Consider the following 17,141-nt stretch of genomic DNA (forward strand, 5'->3'; position numbering starts at 1 on the left):
AGTGATCGCCTCTTCTTTTGCCATAAATACTGCCAATGTTTGATACACGCATGGAGCGTCTGGCCCCAAAAACAGTTTCCTAACCACCTCATATTCCCAGTTTCTTCTTCTGTTGCGCCCTTAGGTAGTAAGCAAGGTTCCCATCAAACACCCCTTCTCACCCCCCCAACATCTGCAAAATATAACTCTTATTATCTGTTTCATAAAACAGTAGTGCCCACATCCCTCCCTGTACTCCCTCCCCTCCCCCAACCTGAAGCACCTGTAACCCAAACTGTGTTACTTATTGGGGCCAAACAACCAGGTACCGCGTCTGCAGGGTGTCCGGCGTTGCTGCAGATATGAGTCACACATTAGTAGTCAGCGGCCGCCAATGTTGAGTTTCCTGTGCGACTCCCATCTATTCGGGAATTGTGAGTGACCCTCGGTTATCCATTTTCGTCGCTGTCTCTCCCGGTCTTTGCAGACGTGGGTTGCACCGCGTCTTGTGATTCAAACTGGACCGGGGATTGGTTACTTCCTGGTTTCCGTCCCGGTCGCTCTACCAATGGTTGTGGTGTAGTGGGTCTGTTCAGGATCTGAGCTTTAAGCCACTCTCATGCTTCTTTCAGCATGTAGAAGATGTGGTCGACTTACTCATGGTGTACCTTGAGTTGTGCTGGGAAAGACAAGGCGTATTTTATAGACAAACTTTTTTTTTTACAGAGTCAAAAAACTGACAAGCCTTTTGGACCTCCCTGGTGTAGTCGGGATAAAATCCAATGCAGTAGCCGTTGTAGGTAATGGGGCCGGTGGCCCGGGCCATCTGTAGTATGGCATCCCTGTCCCGAAAGTTAAGGAGTCTGGCAATTATTGTGCGTGGTGGCGCCCCGAGCACCGGGCGTCCAGTCGGGATTCTGTGCACTCGTTCAATTGAGAACACCTTGGACAGCTTCTTTGGGACAAACAGTTCATTCAGCCATTGTTCAAGGAAGAGTTCTGCACTGAGCCCCTCCTCGTTTTCTGGCACCCCGTGGATCTGTATATTATTGCAGCATGCTCGCCCTTCATCGTCTTCTGCCCAGTTTTCAAGGTGGGTTAGCTTTTGGTGACGGCAGCTAACTGTTTCTCCATTTGTTTGATGGCATCCTCCAAGTCCGAAATCCTTTGTTCTGTCTCCCCCACTCAAGGCCAGATTGCGGAGATCCTGTCGGAGGAAGGGCACCTTGGTGGATAGACTGCCTAGCTTTTCCTCCAGGGATGACCAAGATTCACAGATGGGCTTCATGACAACATTGAGGGAGATAAGCAGGTCCTGTAATCTATCCCCCATGCCTGCAGTCCCTAGTGCATGGGCATTTGGCTAGACCCAAAAGCATATTGGTCTATTTTGTTCTGTAGGGCCAGTTTTTTGGGTTTGTCTTTGACCATTGTGTGGTTCCAAATTTAGCCCCTGGGGTGACGGTCTCTACTCTGGTGACAAATTGTAGACAGAGGGTCCAATGGCAGCGGTGCCCCCAGCCGGTGCCAGTGACTTTGTTCTGTGTCACCACTCCTGTCACTATCTACTCCTGGCCCCCAGCACCCCGGGGTCAGTTCTTTGTGGTGGAGCGCAGATGCCATTTGTCAGGGTGATCTCAGTGATGGAGTCCTATCAGGTGCTACCCAGCTAGCCACTGTGGAGTTTGGATGTCTGGGGGTAGCAATGTTCTGCCTTCCGGTCGAATGCCCCGCAAGGAGGTATGTTACAGTGAGCCGCAGACGTTCACATTCTTCCCTGGGCCTTAGTGGGGGCCATTACTGAAATAGTCTTCATTCCACTCACATGGACGGAGGTGGGGTCTTGGCACGTTTCCCTTCAGGCAGTCCCAGTCTGGTCGTGGCAGGGCAGTCTCTCCCCAGGCCAAGGTGGCGTACCCTCTGTGGCAATAACCCTCCAGTGTGGTTCTGCTACTTCATGATGTCCCGTTAGGATGTAGGGCAGGGAAGGGCTGCTCCTCACCTTGTGTCTGCTGTTTCTCCGGGCATGTGTATTCAAGAGCTGGGCTGCAGCGAGCGCCCTCGCTTCCGCCGGGCACCCCGTCGTCTCTATTATGGTCCGCCCATTACCCGCAGTACATGAAAACGGAGACCGGGCTCAGACGATCAGCCGCTCCCCAGCAGAGCTGGCCATACCGAGGCCTCTGCTTTGTTCATCTTTGCCCTAGGCGTATAAGTCTGCCGGCAGGGCTCCAGCTGCTGTCCTTGATTTCAGTGGGATGCAGCCCCGCAGTGTGCAGGAGGCGGGGGGTTTTGAGCCACCCTGCAGTAAGGCGGCGCTTTTCGGGTCCAGATCCCAAGATGGCGCCGTTTGCCGTGTTGGGCAGGGATCTGTTTTCAGGGTCCAATTTCCTACAAAACCGGAGCAGATGATAGCCGCACTCTTCCAGCAACCAAAAGTGCGGGTGTCCGTAGTCAGCACACCGGGGAACCAAGATGTTACAGCCTGGATTTAGGTGGCCACGTCAGAGCGGGAGAAGCTCACATCCACATCAGCCTGCTGCGCAACAGCGCCCCCCCCACCCCAGTTTACCTACTTTCAAGGAGACGTAAAGTGGGTGATGTGGTTGGGAACAGTGTTTTGGTCTGCTGGTGCAAAATGCCAACGAATATAAAGGGGTGTGTCAGTTGATGATGTTGTGATGTCTAGGATGGTTTGATTTGTTGATCCTACGTGGCAGGTCTGAGGCTCTGGGGGGGTGGGGGGGGACAGCCCAGGGTGGAAAGTGTCAGTTCATTTTTGGTTTCGCTGGTTAGATTAGAGAACGTTCTCTGAACATAGTATGCTATGCTTGGGTGTAGAAGGCCTGAGGGGCAGCTTGGGACAGGCGGTTGTGCAGTTTTTCTTTTGGGTCTTTGCTGGTTTTTATGTCGGAGGGTGAGTTTGGGGAGGGAAGTTTTGTCCTTTTTCCACATTGGTGGGCATTGCTTCCGTTTAGTTTGCGTGAGGAGAGAGTGAGTGTGAATGGTGTGTATGTTCCAAGGGATCCTGGCATTTTGTTGGTCCGGTCGGCCTGGTAAAAGGTTTTTCCCTTTTGTTCTTCCTGCGCTGGGTTTTCTTTTACATTGTTGGCTGCTTTGTATAGAAGCTCTGGTGCGTGTCTTTGTGCGTGACGGAATGTTAACAGTGCTGGTCACCGTTCCCTTTGCGTTCTTAGTGTTGTGTGTTTTTAAGGGAGGGAGTGTAGTAATGGGGTTTGTGCGTGGATAGAGTGCTGGTGATGTCACAGCTCCCTTGTGGAATGTGGTGGCTCTGGGGTTCTGACAATGACGGTTGGGACTTGTGAGAGTGGCTGCCCAGTTTTCCTTACCTGTATAGTTGGGTCTTTGTCTCCCTACCATCCCGTAGTGTTATACAAGCGTGACGGACCATTGATATTTAAGGAAGATGAAACTTTGCTATGGAGGAAGCATTCTTTCGTTCAGGGTGCATCCAGGCTGTTCTTCGTCGCAGTCCCCGGTAGAGAGGAAATCAGGTCTGACAACCAGGCTCAAGGACCCCCTTCCACTTTGAAATGCATCCAAACACCTTTTGTTTTTGCAACTGTGCCTGGTGAAAAGGAACCAGGCCTGCAAATCAGGGTCAGAGACCCAGGCACAGAAAAGAAGCCCGAGAAGGGCCAACAGGAGGCAGAATCCCCTCCTTCCCCCTACCAACAATTGTTGAACTTTACAAGAAGCCTGAACGAGGCCGGGGAAAGGGAGATATTCCCCAATACTTCAAGATTTGAAGATTCTAGAACGTTCTTGTCCAGGGGAAGGGCGCCTCTACCTTCGGGCTTCAAAGACCCTCTCTTCAATTAGTTTAAACTTGGAGTGTTAGGGACAGATTTAGCATTTGGACATTGAGACTTTTGCTTTGTACATCCTGACAGTAGTTATTTCAGTTGAGGCAGGGACACACCTCTTAGAATTAGGGTGACATAGGGTTTTCTTTTCCTTTTTTGCACTTGAATAAATGTTTCTAATAATCACCATGACCCCTCTGTGTCAGAAAGCAAGAGTGCAAGTAACTCCTGAATTCAATCCATTGATTGATGGGTCTTTAAGAGTATGGGTGTAGGCCCAAAGACCTTTACTTGTCCTCACCCACTGAAGCCTCATTGTTTCTCAGTCCTAGTTTCCCATTCTTCTGAAGACTATGATTAGTCTTTTTGGTGCTGTACCTTCTAATATCCCACCACTACCTCCTGATGCTGATTGCTAGCCTATGCACATGTGCCTGCCCTTCCCCTACTTGGAGTTGAAGGTACATAGACGTCTAACACCTGCTTTATCTTCTGTACTCGCGCATCACTTCATGTTCCTTGTCAGAAAAAAAACAATTGGAGGGACCTTGATGCATTAAGGATCAGGGGTTCAATACAAGTCACACAGGAATAGTATTACAGGCACGCCCAGTCGACGTTCCTTTTCGAAGATTCACAAGAAGCAATACTCTGCACTCACCATTAGATGTCAGCCTATGCACAGCATGCGATTCTAACTAGAACCACAAGCCTCAGAAATATCATTATACTAAGACGGAGGAAAAAGAAATAACAGCATGGAAGGAAAAGGACGCATCAGCCCCATAAATCGAACAGGTACACTAGAACAACGTACAGGTTGACAATCTCGAACTGGCAACGAACTGAGCACAACCATTTCCTCAACTGTACTTGCAGAAACCTCACTTAAATTGCAGGTGAACACAAAATTCACAACATTTCTATGAGGAAACCGCTTGCTGCTTATCAATCTCACATCTCCATTTGCAATTGCCCATTCCCTCACAGGAACTGTCATGTCTGTTAACTACCATGCATCTAAAAGGGGTTAAGTGTTACAGTGGCCTTCCCTTCAATCACAACAGGACCTTGTTTATGCTCTGCTACACGATCAATGTACCTTCCCTTCAACAGTATGCAAAGCATTTACAAGGGCTTCCTTAATCTTTACAAGTTTGTGATTAGTTGTTACGCCTTTGTCCACATGTTCTGGTGAATAGCCCAAACAAAGTTGTCCACTTTGAAACACATTGATTTCACATTCCTCTTCTAATCAAATTCTTTCATGAACAAAGGTTTCTCCCTCACTTTATTCTGTACTTCTCAGAGATCCACTCGGGAAAGCAGAGGTGGTTGTCCAACCTCAAATTAAGTAAAAATAGTGTTACCATAGTTAGAATCTGAGGTATTACAATATTTTCAGCACTTTATACACTGCATCTCCAACATCAGTCCCATTTACACCATGCTTGAGCATATTATTACATCATTCCACAAGGCCATTGCCCTATGGATGGTACACAGATAAAATGAAGGCCATTTTCAATCTGGTGCAGCAGCACAGGTGTAAAAACAAGGCGCAAAGCAATTTTGCTGCAGAGCACGAGAAGTGAGGAGAACCATATACACGCTTCGTGTTTCTCAGTCCGAATTCAAAAATATTGTTTTATGCCAGCATAGAATTCACTGTAAAACTATTGGATTCCTAGGAAATCTGCTTATTCCATTTGCCAAGCATGATTTTCAGGCGGTGTTTACTTATTTACAAGCTGGAGAGTAAACCAAAGAATATAGGACATTTTAACTGATATTAATCTTCATTTTAGAATTCCACCAGGCAAAAGTAAAAAATTGGATGCTGGTGACTTCTGTGAGAGGTCAGAAATGCGAGACGGACAAGTAAATAGAGTGCTCCCAAGAAGCCAGTTTATTAAATAAGGGTGAGAAAAACACCTCGGTTTCCCTTACCTAACGAAGATGTGCATGCCTGTTAAACTAAGAGTAAAGGAAAACACCAATATCAAAAAGGTACCTGTCCCTCACACTTATACATACAACAACTAAATGATACAGGCATGTGACTTTTTCAACTCAACAAAATAATTATATTCAAACAAAATTTTTAACCATGTACCCTTGTTACCATGATCAGATCCTCTTCCCCAGGATTAATGTAGGATGTTCTCAAAACCAAGTTCAAATTAAAAAGGTGATTTCCAAAAGTCAAGTTCTGCTTGGTTGGTCTTGTCACTAAACAGACTTTATAAGTCTTCAAAAATGTTTGTCAAAATTTCAAAAGATCTTGCTTGATAAACCAAAACGACTGTCTTTCCACTTTCAGGCAGTATTCAATATAATTTCTCTTTGTTGAAGAATAACCACTCTCACATTTCTTCTTCATCAACACAGTTTGTCAGGATGGTTTTAACACAGTTCATCATAACACAGTATCAGACTATACACTTACTTTCCAGCACAACCTTCCACCACACTGCAGTACTTTTCTTCTTCCTGGTCCACTAACCTGCCAGTATTAACCTCTACTAGTCCCTTTCCTGGTATACTTGCCTACCAGGATAAAACTCCTAACACTACTACAAGTACTCTGTGGTGAGGTTCACAACTTCTTCCATAAGGACACAATACACATTGATGAGGCTTGTTCCACCGATTTGTTTGCAACATGCAATGCAGGTTATATTCCTCTCCCACCATGATTATTTCTACAAGGAGGGCCTCTCCTCTGTCACCTGGGGACCCCATGTACATCAATTAGCTGTTAATGTTTCTTCTTTCATTTATAATTTCTTCTCTTTGTCGTAGGTAATGCTGGGTTTCATCATCCCTTTCAAGTAATCTCCCTAGATTACATTCATTTAGTTCAGATATTGTCCCCTCTTTACTTTGACAATGAGAGTTACAATGTTTCTCCACTCGGTCTCATTCAATATAAGCATTATGCTTTAAATCATTAGTTCGGTACTAAGGACCATTACTTTGAATCAGCGGTCTGTTGCGGAGCACCTAGGGGTTACCTATCGAAGGCCAACTCACCAGTTTTCCTCTGCGCCTCCATTCGACGCGCTGATTCTTTAACTTCTGTTCTGGTCAGGACCTGGGCATCTGACAGCTCCGGTCACACTCCCGTTGCTCGCGCCCTCTGCAAAAAGAAGCCTGCTTTGCTTCACGCATATTCCGGTGAACGTCAACCACCGGAAAAGGACACAGAATTAGGAGAGCCTCTCCCCACTAAAGGACAGCTGGTCGTGGCATCGGTTCCTGTTGCACTATCTCTGCAACTCGGATTCCCGACAAACTACTCTTTCAGCACTGCAACCTACTGGTGACACAGCAGCGGCCCGGCATCATCTTCCTCCTGCTTCTGCTGCTCCCACTGCTGCGGTCTACTTCTCATTGCCTGCACCTGAAGGGGCTTAAAATAGTAAAAAGTCTTGCTCAGGTGTAGGTCAACAGAACCACTAGACTGCATACCACGGTTCGGCACCTCTGAGCACCTCAACCTCGTCCCATGACTTGGAGCATTATGGGATTGAAGTCTCGGATGTTCTGAGTTTTTTTAACCTTCCATAGTTCACTTTGTTTAAATGGTTTGACTAAACCTTGAGAGGATGCCTTTAAATGAATGAAAGGTTTGAACTCTAAAATCAAGAACCAACCAAAGGGGGAATTATAACTATTAGAAGTAGTGGCATTGAGTCTCTGATACTTACATAGATCGGTCCCCAGTGTTATGGAATCTCACCCTCCGAAAAAGATGAATAATGCGCCTCTCCTAACTGAGTCATCCTACTCCCTTGGTGGCCTTCTCCTCCCAGGTGATCCACCCAACTAATTCCACCCCCAGCGTTAGGATCAGGTAGTGGCTGCCTTCGACTGACCACCCAAGAGAAGACTTTAGGCTCGGATTCAGTGGGGAATCCATAGGGTTCATCACACTCACCAGCCTGCAAGTGCTAATGTTGGTGGTGTCTTCATGCTATTGAAATTGTTTATAAAAACGATATGATAAACATAACCCCAATGTGTTATGGTACTCCATGTGCCCTCTACAAATCTCTTAATTTCAGACGAAATCAATTGCAAACGGTTAGGATGAATGTCCTAAACTGTGACGGACAGGGAATTTGCTGTCATATTTGTTTTTCCAGTCATTGATCACCAATTTATTTTTCCCCTCTATGTGACTCCATCCAGAGGCTCAAAAGGTGATGTGAATCAGTTTATGCATTCATGGAAGCCCCTTCGACTCTCGGGTCAGGGTACCCCAAAGATGTAGTCTGTTTCCTCAAGCAGTTTGCTGTGCTCAAACCTTTGTGTGCATGCATTGGATGGTGGTGGTTGTTTGCAATGGCGTAGCATGGTATTGTAGCATTCGTTTTACTGGGAACAACGCCTTATTCCCTGAAAGTCCATATTAAAATGGGGACCTGAATCTTAGAGGTTCAGTGGGACTCTACAACAAGGCTATATTCACCTGCTGAGCATGGAAACAAGTGTGTGCAATATTTGCCATGTCATTTCACAGACTACAGATTGGAAGATCAGAGCACCCACGGCCAGATCTCTCTGGTTTAGAACTATTCAATGAGGATAAATTCTCAATTCACACTCCTCCTCCTCCTGCTTACCACCACCAAAAAGGTTCCCTTATGGTTGGCTAACTTCTTAAGGATGATACCCAGATGGCGATTATGGAAATTTCACATTATTTTAACTCAAGGCGACAGGAGGAACAACCTATTAATTCCTGAAAACCCGGAACCCTTCAGAATTCAATTCTGCTACCACTTAGTTGGTTTTCCTTTATGTACTTTGCAGCAGGCCAATCAGTTTTTATCAATATGTAAACTTTTATAACAGCTTCCAACCATTCTGCTTTTGAGAGCCTTGTTTTTTTCATATTTCTTTGACAAACTGAAGCAAACCTTAATGTCTAGGTCGTTGCTGTCAAAACTCAAAAAACAATGAGCAGTTCTTCCGAATTATACTCTTGAACATAGTCTGGCTAATCTCAGAGAAACCTTGCCATCACCTCTAGGGGCAAAGAATTTCAATGTAAAATGTGTGGTCACCATGGACTCCATTAATGATAGAGTAGTGGTTTGTGCAGCATTTGCTCTCCGTACCCCTGAAATGTACAAATATTACGGCTGCAGTATTTTCTTCACTGCTGAATTTATGCAGCTAGAGGAAAAACAGGCAAATATATGTTCACCATTCTGTATTTTGATTGCCATCAAATCTTCCGTACTATTGCCGGTGGCAGAAAATAAATACAATACCGCCGGATTCACAGACCAACGACAGCATTTTTTTACCCAAGTATAGCCATTTGAGTAAAAGAGAATTATACATTTAGCAGGACATCATATGTTCTTATTATCCATAAATATCCTGCAATACCCACCTTGGTGTATTTTAAGACTCCTCATTACAAGTTTGGCCATGTGTGAAAAAAGTGGCAGTAATTCCTGGACTGCCAAATGATAATTTTTACACTGCAGGAATTACTGCAAGTTAAATCTACCGATTTGCGGAGGAAACGTGGCAGATTCACCTCCAACTTGATGCTGGAGTTAAATCCTCCACTTTAACTTAAAAAATGCACGGATTTACAGCACAGTAATTCCACCAACGGTAAATCTGACAAAATAAAAATCTGCATCGGGTCCTATGGGCGCCAAAAATGGGGAAATCACACCACTTGTGGTAACTCTACGGGACCAAGTGGCAGTAACAGTAATTGAGTTTGGTGGCAATTCCACGACTTTAGCACCAGGATACCACCAAACTTGTAATGAGGCCTATACATCTCATAGAATATTCGTCTTCTTACAATCAAACAAAAAAAAAAACCACTTTTTTCAAAATAAGTGTTAAAACAAAAACAACGTTAAAAAAGATACTCTTCTTCCATTAACATTTTCTCAATGACCGCCCGGTTCTCCTCACTGATAGAGCTGTCCAAGGTCCATGGCTAAAAAAAGAAGAGAGACAAGCAAGATGCTCACGTTGCAACTCATTGATTTTTCAATACATCAGTATGCTTACAAATCACAACAAGAATGTTATACACTGATTAATAGAGCAGGGGTTTGGCCAGTAAGTCATTGAAAAAGAAATTAAATAAAATCATTTCACACACCAATTCTTTCATCTTAAATGTAAGGCAAAACAAATCTTATTCTGGAAATCTATTCAAAACTAAGTTGCACTTATTCAACAGCCGTGCTGCAATTTAACTTCGATGTGTGTTTAAATCTTGTATTTTAAATGACCACAATGCACCTGCAACTGAAGACATCCCTAAAAAATACAGCACGGTAGCATTCCTTACAAAGCCACTAAATGCCCCCAATCACCCACTACAAACATTTCTGGTGGGTGGATGTAGTGGAAATGTTGTAGTCTGTGCGATTCTGTGGTGAGACGAATTGGAGATAGACGTGGACCCAGAGGTGCAGGAAATTCGGCAGCTGGTGGCATCATAGCATTAGGGAGTGCTGTAGAAAGGCACTTGGCAAGGGCCTGATACTACACTCAAGCAATTAACCTAGAATATTTCATCCATCTTTAGGTCATGCAACTGTGAAAGATTCTTAGCTCCATTGCCAGGGAAGGCGGTTTAACTGTGGGTAGGAAGAACCTAGGCTCCTCTAAGATGATATTGGCCGAGGTCTGGTCAGGAAGAATATCAAGAGTCAAACCGAGGCACTGCGGATATTGTTCCAAGATTAGAAGTTAATACTAGGAGTCCAGAAGTTAATGGAAGGAATGTGTTTCTCTTCCAAGTGGAGTGTAGGATCAGGGGGAAGCCTTACATGAAACACTAGAGGGGTTGTGGCGCAGGTAAGATTGAACAGCAATGGCTGACTGCAGTCTATGATTGGGGAAGATAGAAGGTGGATCCACAGAAGTTTTCATCTCCTGCTCTATGATCACAGCACCATGACAGATTCCATATGGGTCACAAGCGAGATGGGAGATTGTCATACATTGGCCAGTGCACCACATGGGACAAGGACTGTTCTTGGGAAAGTAGTATGAAGCAGCTCGTCAACTACTCCACTGAAGACTTCTAGTAGAGGCTCCTGTGAATGGGAAAAAAGCCCATTTAACTTAGAAGCCAATTAAACAGCCATTGGTGCCATAACTCTTGTGCATCTTTGAAGAAACCACTGTGTCACGTATCTTTTTGACCAATCAGAAGCCTATAAGGGAGACTACCAAGCATTGATCACCAAAGAGGTATACGTTGTATGGTAATGTCTGTGCTAATAACTCACTGTGCCAAGATGGTGGGAATGACAGCCCAGCGTTAAATTTGGATGATACTTTATCTCTATAGCTATACCTTCGGAGACTATCACATCACCCCAAACCGAAATCAAGAGGGCCAAAAGACCTGCAGCTGGAGGGGCAAAGAACACTTTGTAATGGAAGGTAAAATGGACCAACCGGAAAGGCCCACTCGGAAGGAAGCAGTCTGGTGAGTGAGGAGAAGAGATACCCTGAAGTGAGGACTTTAAAAGGATGGCAGTGTAGCTGGCGAGGCGAGGAAGGGTGAGACAAAGAATGGAAAGCTGAGTTATTTTAGGGGAAATAACCTTGGACATGGTTTATCTGTTGCTTAGGACTTCTGCACATCATGCTCCTTGTCTGATTCTCTTACATTGCAGGCCCTCAAGTATTGCTCACATTGGTAAGCAGACCTCTTTGCTTTATGTCCCCCACATGTTTATCTGCCACGAGGAAGCAATGTAAGTATACTGTACTTTTGGGGTCATTATATTTTATTTCCCCAAACATAAAAACTTCCATGCGATCGGTGGAAGATATGATCATGTCCATGGTAGTACTATAACTGGCCTGCACCAGTGTGCCAACATTGACCACTGGACTACTGCAACAGGATATATCTGGGACAACCCAAATATCAGATTCAGTGTATGCAGGTGCTCCAGAACTCAGCAGCAAGACTGGCACTTATGGCACTGCATCTGACCCCTTCTACAACCCTTCTGCATTGCCTGCACTGTTCCCGGTGGCGGCACCAATCTAGTTTAAGATGCTCTGTGTCACCAACCGGGCTGTGCACAATGTTGGCCTACAATATTAATAAATAGGATAGTATGCTATTGTCTAGCTAGACAGCTCCGCTTCACCTCGCACTTACTCCTTAAGATAGCGAGGTATCAACGGAAACGACTGGGAGGCTGTTCATTCTCAATCATGGCCCCCAGGTTGTGGAACACACCTACGCTATCAATAAGAGTCATGGACGAGTACCTCTCCTTCTGTAGAGCACTTAAAACTTGCTTGTTCTAAATCAGTAACTGTGCAGGTTTTGGGGGGCGTGGCTTGCAGGCCATGTAGAAGGATGTGATCTAGCTAGAGCTCCTGCTGATCCGACTGTTATTTGGAAAAAACCTGCATGAATTTAGACTCCACAGCCACCGATGACGTGCATGAAATCCCGGGACACAAGGAGATACATTGAGACACTGTGCGGTCGGCGTGGCCACTGCAAGAAATTCTGCGGAAGATAGCGGAGAAACGAAAGTGACATGGAGAAAATAGCGGCCGCCTGCAACAAAGAGACCAGATTCAGAACGTTTAAATCTGACTTCGGCGGACCGCTTACCGGACTACACCGGCACCATATTAAGCTTCATGGCGAGAGCGCCCTCGTCGGAAACCGTGCTGTAAAGGGAGGTACGCTCTTGCCCATGTGTGTAATGGCGAAGCCTGGTGTCGCACACCCGAAGTGAGGCACGGGAAGCCTCCAGCTGATGGAAGAGATCGCTGAAGGGAGTGCGCTAGCTGGGCCCTGCAGTTGAAACTGTATCAGCAACACAGCTGATCTACTAGCGAAGCCGGGCCCGGCGGTGAGACGCTGCTACAATTGTAGCAAAAAAGCAAGGAAAACGAGCCTATTGCGTGGTGCCCCGGCCCTGAGGAACAAACGAAAAAGGGAATCAAAGGGACACATCGTATCACAGACCAGCTGACTCAGACGGAGCAGCATCGCAGTGTGAGGCCCGGCATTTCAAAGCGTTGGCCTGCGAGCCACTACAAAATGAGGCAATGACACACAATGCGGCATAAAATGGCTGGCAACCTATAGTGAAGGATGCCCGCATTGAAATATGAAGGGCCCTTGCCCAGATAACAAAGGAGCAGTATCACGGAAGCGCTAAATGTACTTAATGCAGGAGAGACACCACCCAGTCTGGATAAACAGCCTGTGACAGCACCCATTATAGTGCCAAAGAACGGGCTGATCGGACACTGTGATAAGAGGGGGCACACTGCAGCCCAATCTATGGGAAGTAGTTACGATAATCTGAGGCAATGGAGGTAGCTGCCTCTATGTAAATGAGTCACGCAGATCGGGGCAGTGTGCTGCCTCCAGCAACACGCAGTGAATAACAGTTGCCGATCAACACTGGAAAGTCTGATAAGGCGCAGGAAGCATTGGCCTCGCACTGTAGATAAGACCATACACAACCTGGCGCTGAGTAGCATCTGACACAACCGTCTTTACATATGCGAAGATGGCATCTAGGTTGACCAAAGCCAAAGGGAAACAATCAACACTAGAGGAGTTCGCTAAATCATCACCAGCAACAGAAGGGGCTAGACCTAATGGACAGCGCACACAACAGGAAGAAACCACAGCACGCAACGACAAACGGATACAAGATGCTACAGCTGAATTAAAAGTATCTTGGGAGAGCAAGATGGGCGCTGCCATCCTGGAATTGAAGACCTCTCTTGAATTCAGGATTGACGCAGTCAGGGTGGATGTGAATCTACAAGATGTCCGAGCGCTAGCCGAGCACACAGGAAGCTTGGAAAAGGAGTTGAAAGCCAACACAAGCACATGCTCGACCAATGCAAAAGAGATCCACACGTTGCAACAACAGGTGTGCAACCTCGAAAACAGAGCTGAAGAAGCAGAAGGGTGTGCGTGCAGAAATAACATACGCATTGTGGTGCTTCCGGAAGGCGAAGAAGGACCGGACCCAACAAATTACGTTGAGAACATGTTATTGCAAGAGATAACCGGCGGTGCACTCAGCCAGGGGTTTGCAGTGGAACGGGCGCACAGAGCCTTGGTCAGGAAGCCGCCACCGGGAGCCCCCCCCGCGTCCAATCATCGCTAAGATACTGAAGGACAGAGAGAAGGTCTTGGAGCATTGCCGCAAAGGGGGGATGATAAGCGGAACATCAGTGACCATTACTGCGAACCCGGACTACACCCTCTTGGTGTAGAGCCAGCGTATGAACTATGTTGCGGTCAAGAGGAGGCTGCGGGAGGCGGGCCACAGATACATGCTGCTGTATCCGGCAAAGATGAAAGTGCTCTATAAGAACAAGGCCTTTTTTTTTTTTATCTCCAGAGGATGTGTCTGCATGGCTTGATGCAAGGAACTGTCCGTCAGGATCGGGAGACCAGGCGGAGCACGAGACGGAGAACTGAACCGGTACCTTTTCAGGGCCGTACGGGCGGACATATAGATACTAAGAAGATAAGTACAGCACATATATTGACCTTTGGACTAATATATATGGAAATGTAGTTGGACGGAGATGGGAGAGTCATGCGGTACTTAAAATATATAAACGGATGACAAACTGTAGCTCCGATGCAGAAGAAGCAGAGGAGACGCACTCTTACCCCCAGTAGTTGGATTAGTTAGGATATTAGTAGTATAGTATCCCCGTGCTGGGTTCTGAGTATCGGCTAGGCCGTAGAAAGGGACTAGATGCGGGGTAGCCTGAGATCCAGGGATGGAGCTGGGCAACTGGTTGGGGAGTTGGGGGGGGGGGTAGTTGAGGTTATAAATAGGGAGGAGCGGAGGGGTGACGGGCAACAGTTTTGGGAAGTTGGGGGGGAGCAGGGAGAGTGACAGTTGGGGTCAGGCAAGAGGGGGGAGGGAAGGGAGATGGGGAGTTTGAAGAATCAGTTAGGGAACGAGCTTACACCCATGTGCTACTGCGCATGAAGGGGAGGACAAGGGAAGACTGAGGCGGGACTGGGCACGGAAGAGCAACCTAGAATGCCAGGGGGCTCAATAGTTACCTGAAGAGGAATAAGATCATGATGTATCTAAGGAGGCAGAGAATAGACATCACCCTATTACAATAAACTCACCTTACGAAAGAAAAACAGGATGTGATAAGGAAAAAATGGAAGAGGACCACCATAGGGGCAACGTATTCAGCATACGCCAGAGGGGTAATTACTTGGATAACACCACATGTCCCCTTTCAGTTGTTACAGTCCATTGTGGAGTCTGACGGGAGGATGGTGCCGATACGGTGATTGATAGAAAATAGAGAGTTGTGCATCATTAATACATATGCCCCGAACCAAGATAACGGTGGGAATCGAGGCTGGGAAAGCCACAAGGGTTACGGGAGCCAGATAAATCAGAATAGAGAAAAGGCAAGCCTATCAGGGGGCCAGAGGGCTTTGGGGAGCTCATGGAAAAGACATTTATGCTAAAGGCTGGTGAAGCCACAAGGGTTACGGGAGCCCAGAAAACCCAAACAGACAGACACCATAACGAGGGTCTGCCACAAGCCATATAGAGGGCCTGACTCTAGGGAGTCCTATAAACAAGAAACCTAGTGAACAGAAATGGTAAAATGGTAAGAGAACCTGGAGTGTTCAATTAGTTCAGAAAAAGACAAGGGCACGTTCAAGCACCAAGTGGGAAATGGTGGAGTTTTGTAAAGAAAACCTTGTCTTTTCTGAGGAAAAGAAAACCGTCTGAAGTTTATATAAACATTGAGAACCGTGGCATACAGAACCTGCAGGTAGGTTGAGGACTGTACTGCGAGTAACTGATGAACTTTGACCAACGTTTAAAACCTGCTTCTTGGAGAACAGGTCCGAGTGCTGGGACAGGGAGAAGCGATCCAAGTGGTGGGCCAGGCAGAAGCCAATCACAGAGGACATTGCTCCGTCATCCTCCTTTTTGTTTAAGTTTACTTAAGTGGTAGGCATAGTTAGCGGAATAGGGTTTGGACTAAAGACTTTTCTTTTGGGACATTGGGCAAGCACCATTAGTTTTAGTTTACCAGGAAGGGAACTGCTTTCAGAGGAGTAAGGCTAGATAAGCATTTTGTTTTAATAACCATCATGGTAACATGTCAATAATTAGTCCAACATATTCGTCTGGTACACCACAGAAGTATAAAGGAGGATACAGGAAGCTGCAGGATTTTCATGTGAGAAGGAGGTAGACCAAGAGACTAGGAGGAAGGCTAAACAGCGTATTGTGGAGGCAGATTGTGGATAAGGTGAGGTGTTGGTGTATTGTGTACAAAGATACTGCAGTATGAGTGTGCATGTTTGTGTGGCAAGAGGTTACTGTAGGGAGTCATTATGAAGTGAAAGGAGGGGTGTGGGTGCTGGGGCATGAGCAGCAGTGCTGGAGCCGGTGTCAGAGCTGGGGCACGAGCAGCACAAGGAGGGCACGAGCGGCAGGAGTGTAGCCTGTGGGAGATGTTACATCAAAGTGTGGAGGCGAGAAGAAGGAGGAGTGAAATAGCAGACAGACAGCAGACAGGTGGGCGGAGTAAACTGGAAGGGAGACAGTGAGAGTAGAGGGAAAGACGTATACATGAGCGCGTCTGAACTAGATTGAGTCCAACAGAGAAAGTGCAAGGCACAATCCATAAAGCAATTAGAAGACTAAGCTATGGTTAGAGTAGGGAAAGTAAGGAAGTCCCTAAAAGGAGTTCAGATACCCAGCAATGGGAGTCACCATTAGCAAAAGGCAGCTTTAGGACAGTACAGGTTACCGGTCGGTAGCGCTAACAACAGAATTATGAATTCTTGGGTTAGCGAGGACATCCCACAAGAGACGAGAGAGTGGGGGGGATTAAAATAAAAACCCTTGGTCCCTTCTTTAGTCTATGAAGTGATGTGTGCCATCCGTGACAAAAAGGTATTAATAACTTACAATATTGATGTACCTCCGATGCAAAGTATGATGGTCCAGTTATTAATAAAGGCTGTCGAAACAGTTAGCCCAAGTACACCCAAAAGCTCTGCAAACCTTAATTGATATCTATTCTAATCTTATGATTGACCGAGAAATTATAGTAAATATACAGAAATCACATGTAATGGTGATACCAGGATACAAGCAAACCATTCTGACTACTTAGGAGCTTGCTTCTGAGAAAAATTAAATTGGGCGGGCCATCTGAAGAAGGTTGCTAACTCCTGTATGCAGGCAAATATAGGTATAATGAGTTTTTCAGCAAATTATGTGGGCTAGGCGATGGAACCAGCTCTTCAGATATATAAAG

The 17,141-nt window shown here is 46.1% G+C and overlaps 1 protein-coding gene across 6 annotated transcripts in view; it reads right to left on the bottom strand.

Moving 5' to 3' along the window:
* The window catches only part of MYSM1 (Myb like, SWIRM and MPN domains 1), a 1,148,256-nt gene that overhangs the window by 1,007,513 nt on the left and 123,602 nt on the right, over positions 1 to 17,141 (bottom strand). For 3 of the 6 annotated variants that reach the window (XM_069642082.1, XM_069642081.1, XM_069642080.1), the window contains exons 2-3: positions 9,716 to 9,786; positions 5,757 to 5,775 (exon numbers count right to left, since the gene is read on the bottom strand). In XM_069642082.1, coding sequence (XP_069498183.1) covers positions 5,757 to 5,773 — 17 coding nt within the window. In that variant the 5' untranslated portion in view covers positions 5,774 to 5,775; positions 9,716 to 9,786. Of the gene's footprint in view, positions 1 to 5,756; positions 5,776 to 9,715; positions 9,787 to 17,141 lie in introns of those variants that run through there. The other 3 variants (XM_069642083.1, XM_069642079.1, XM_069642084.1) reach the window with 2 other exon arrangements.

This window comes from Ambystoma mexicanum, chromosome 1q (genome assembly GCF_040938575.1).
Source record: "Ambystoma mexicanum isolate Mex_15411 chromosome 1q, UKY_AmexF1_1, whole genome shotgun sequence".
Lineage (NCBI taxonomy): Eukaryota > Metazoa > Chordata > Amphibia > Caudata > Ambystomatidae > Ambystoma > Ambystoma mexicanum.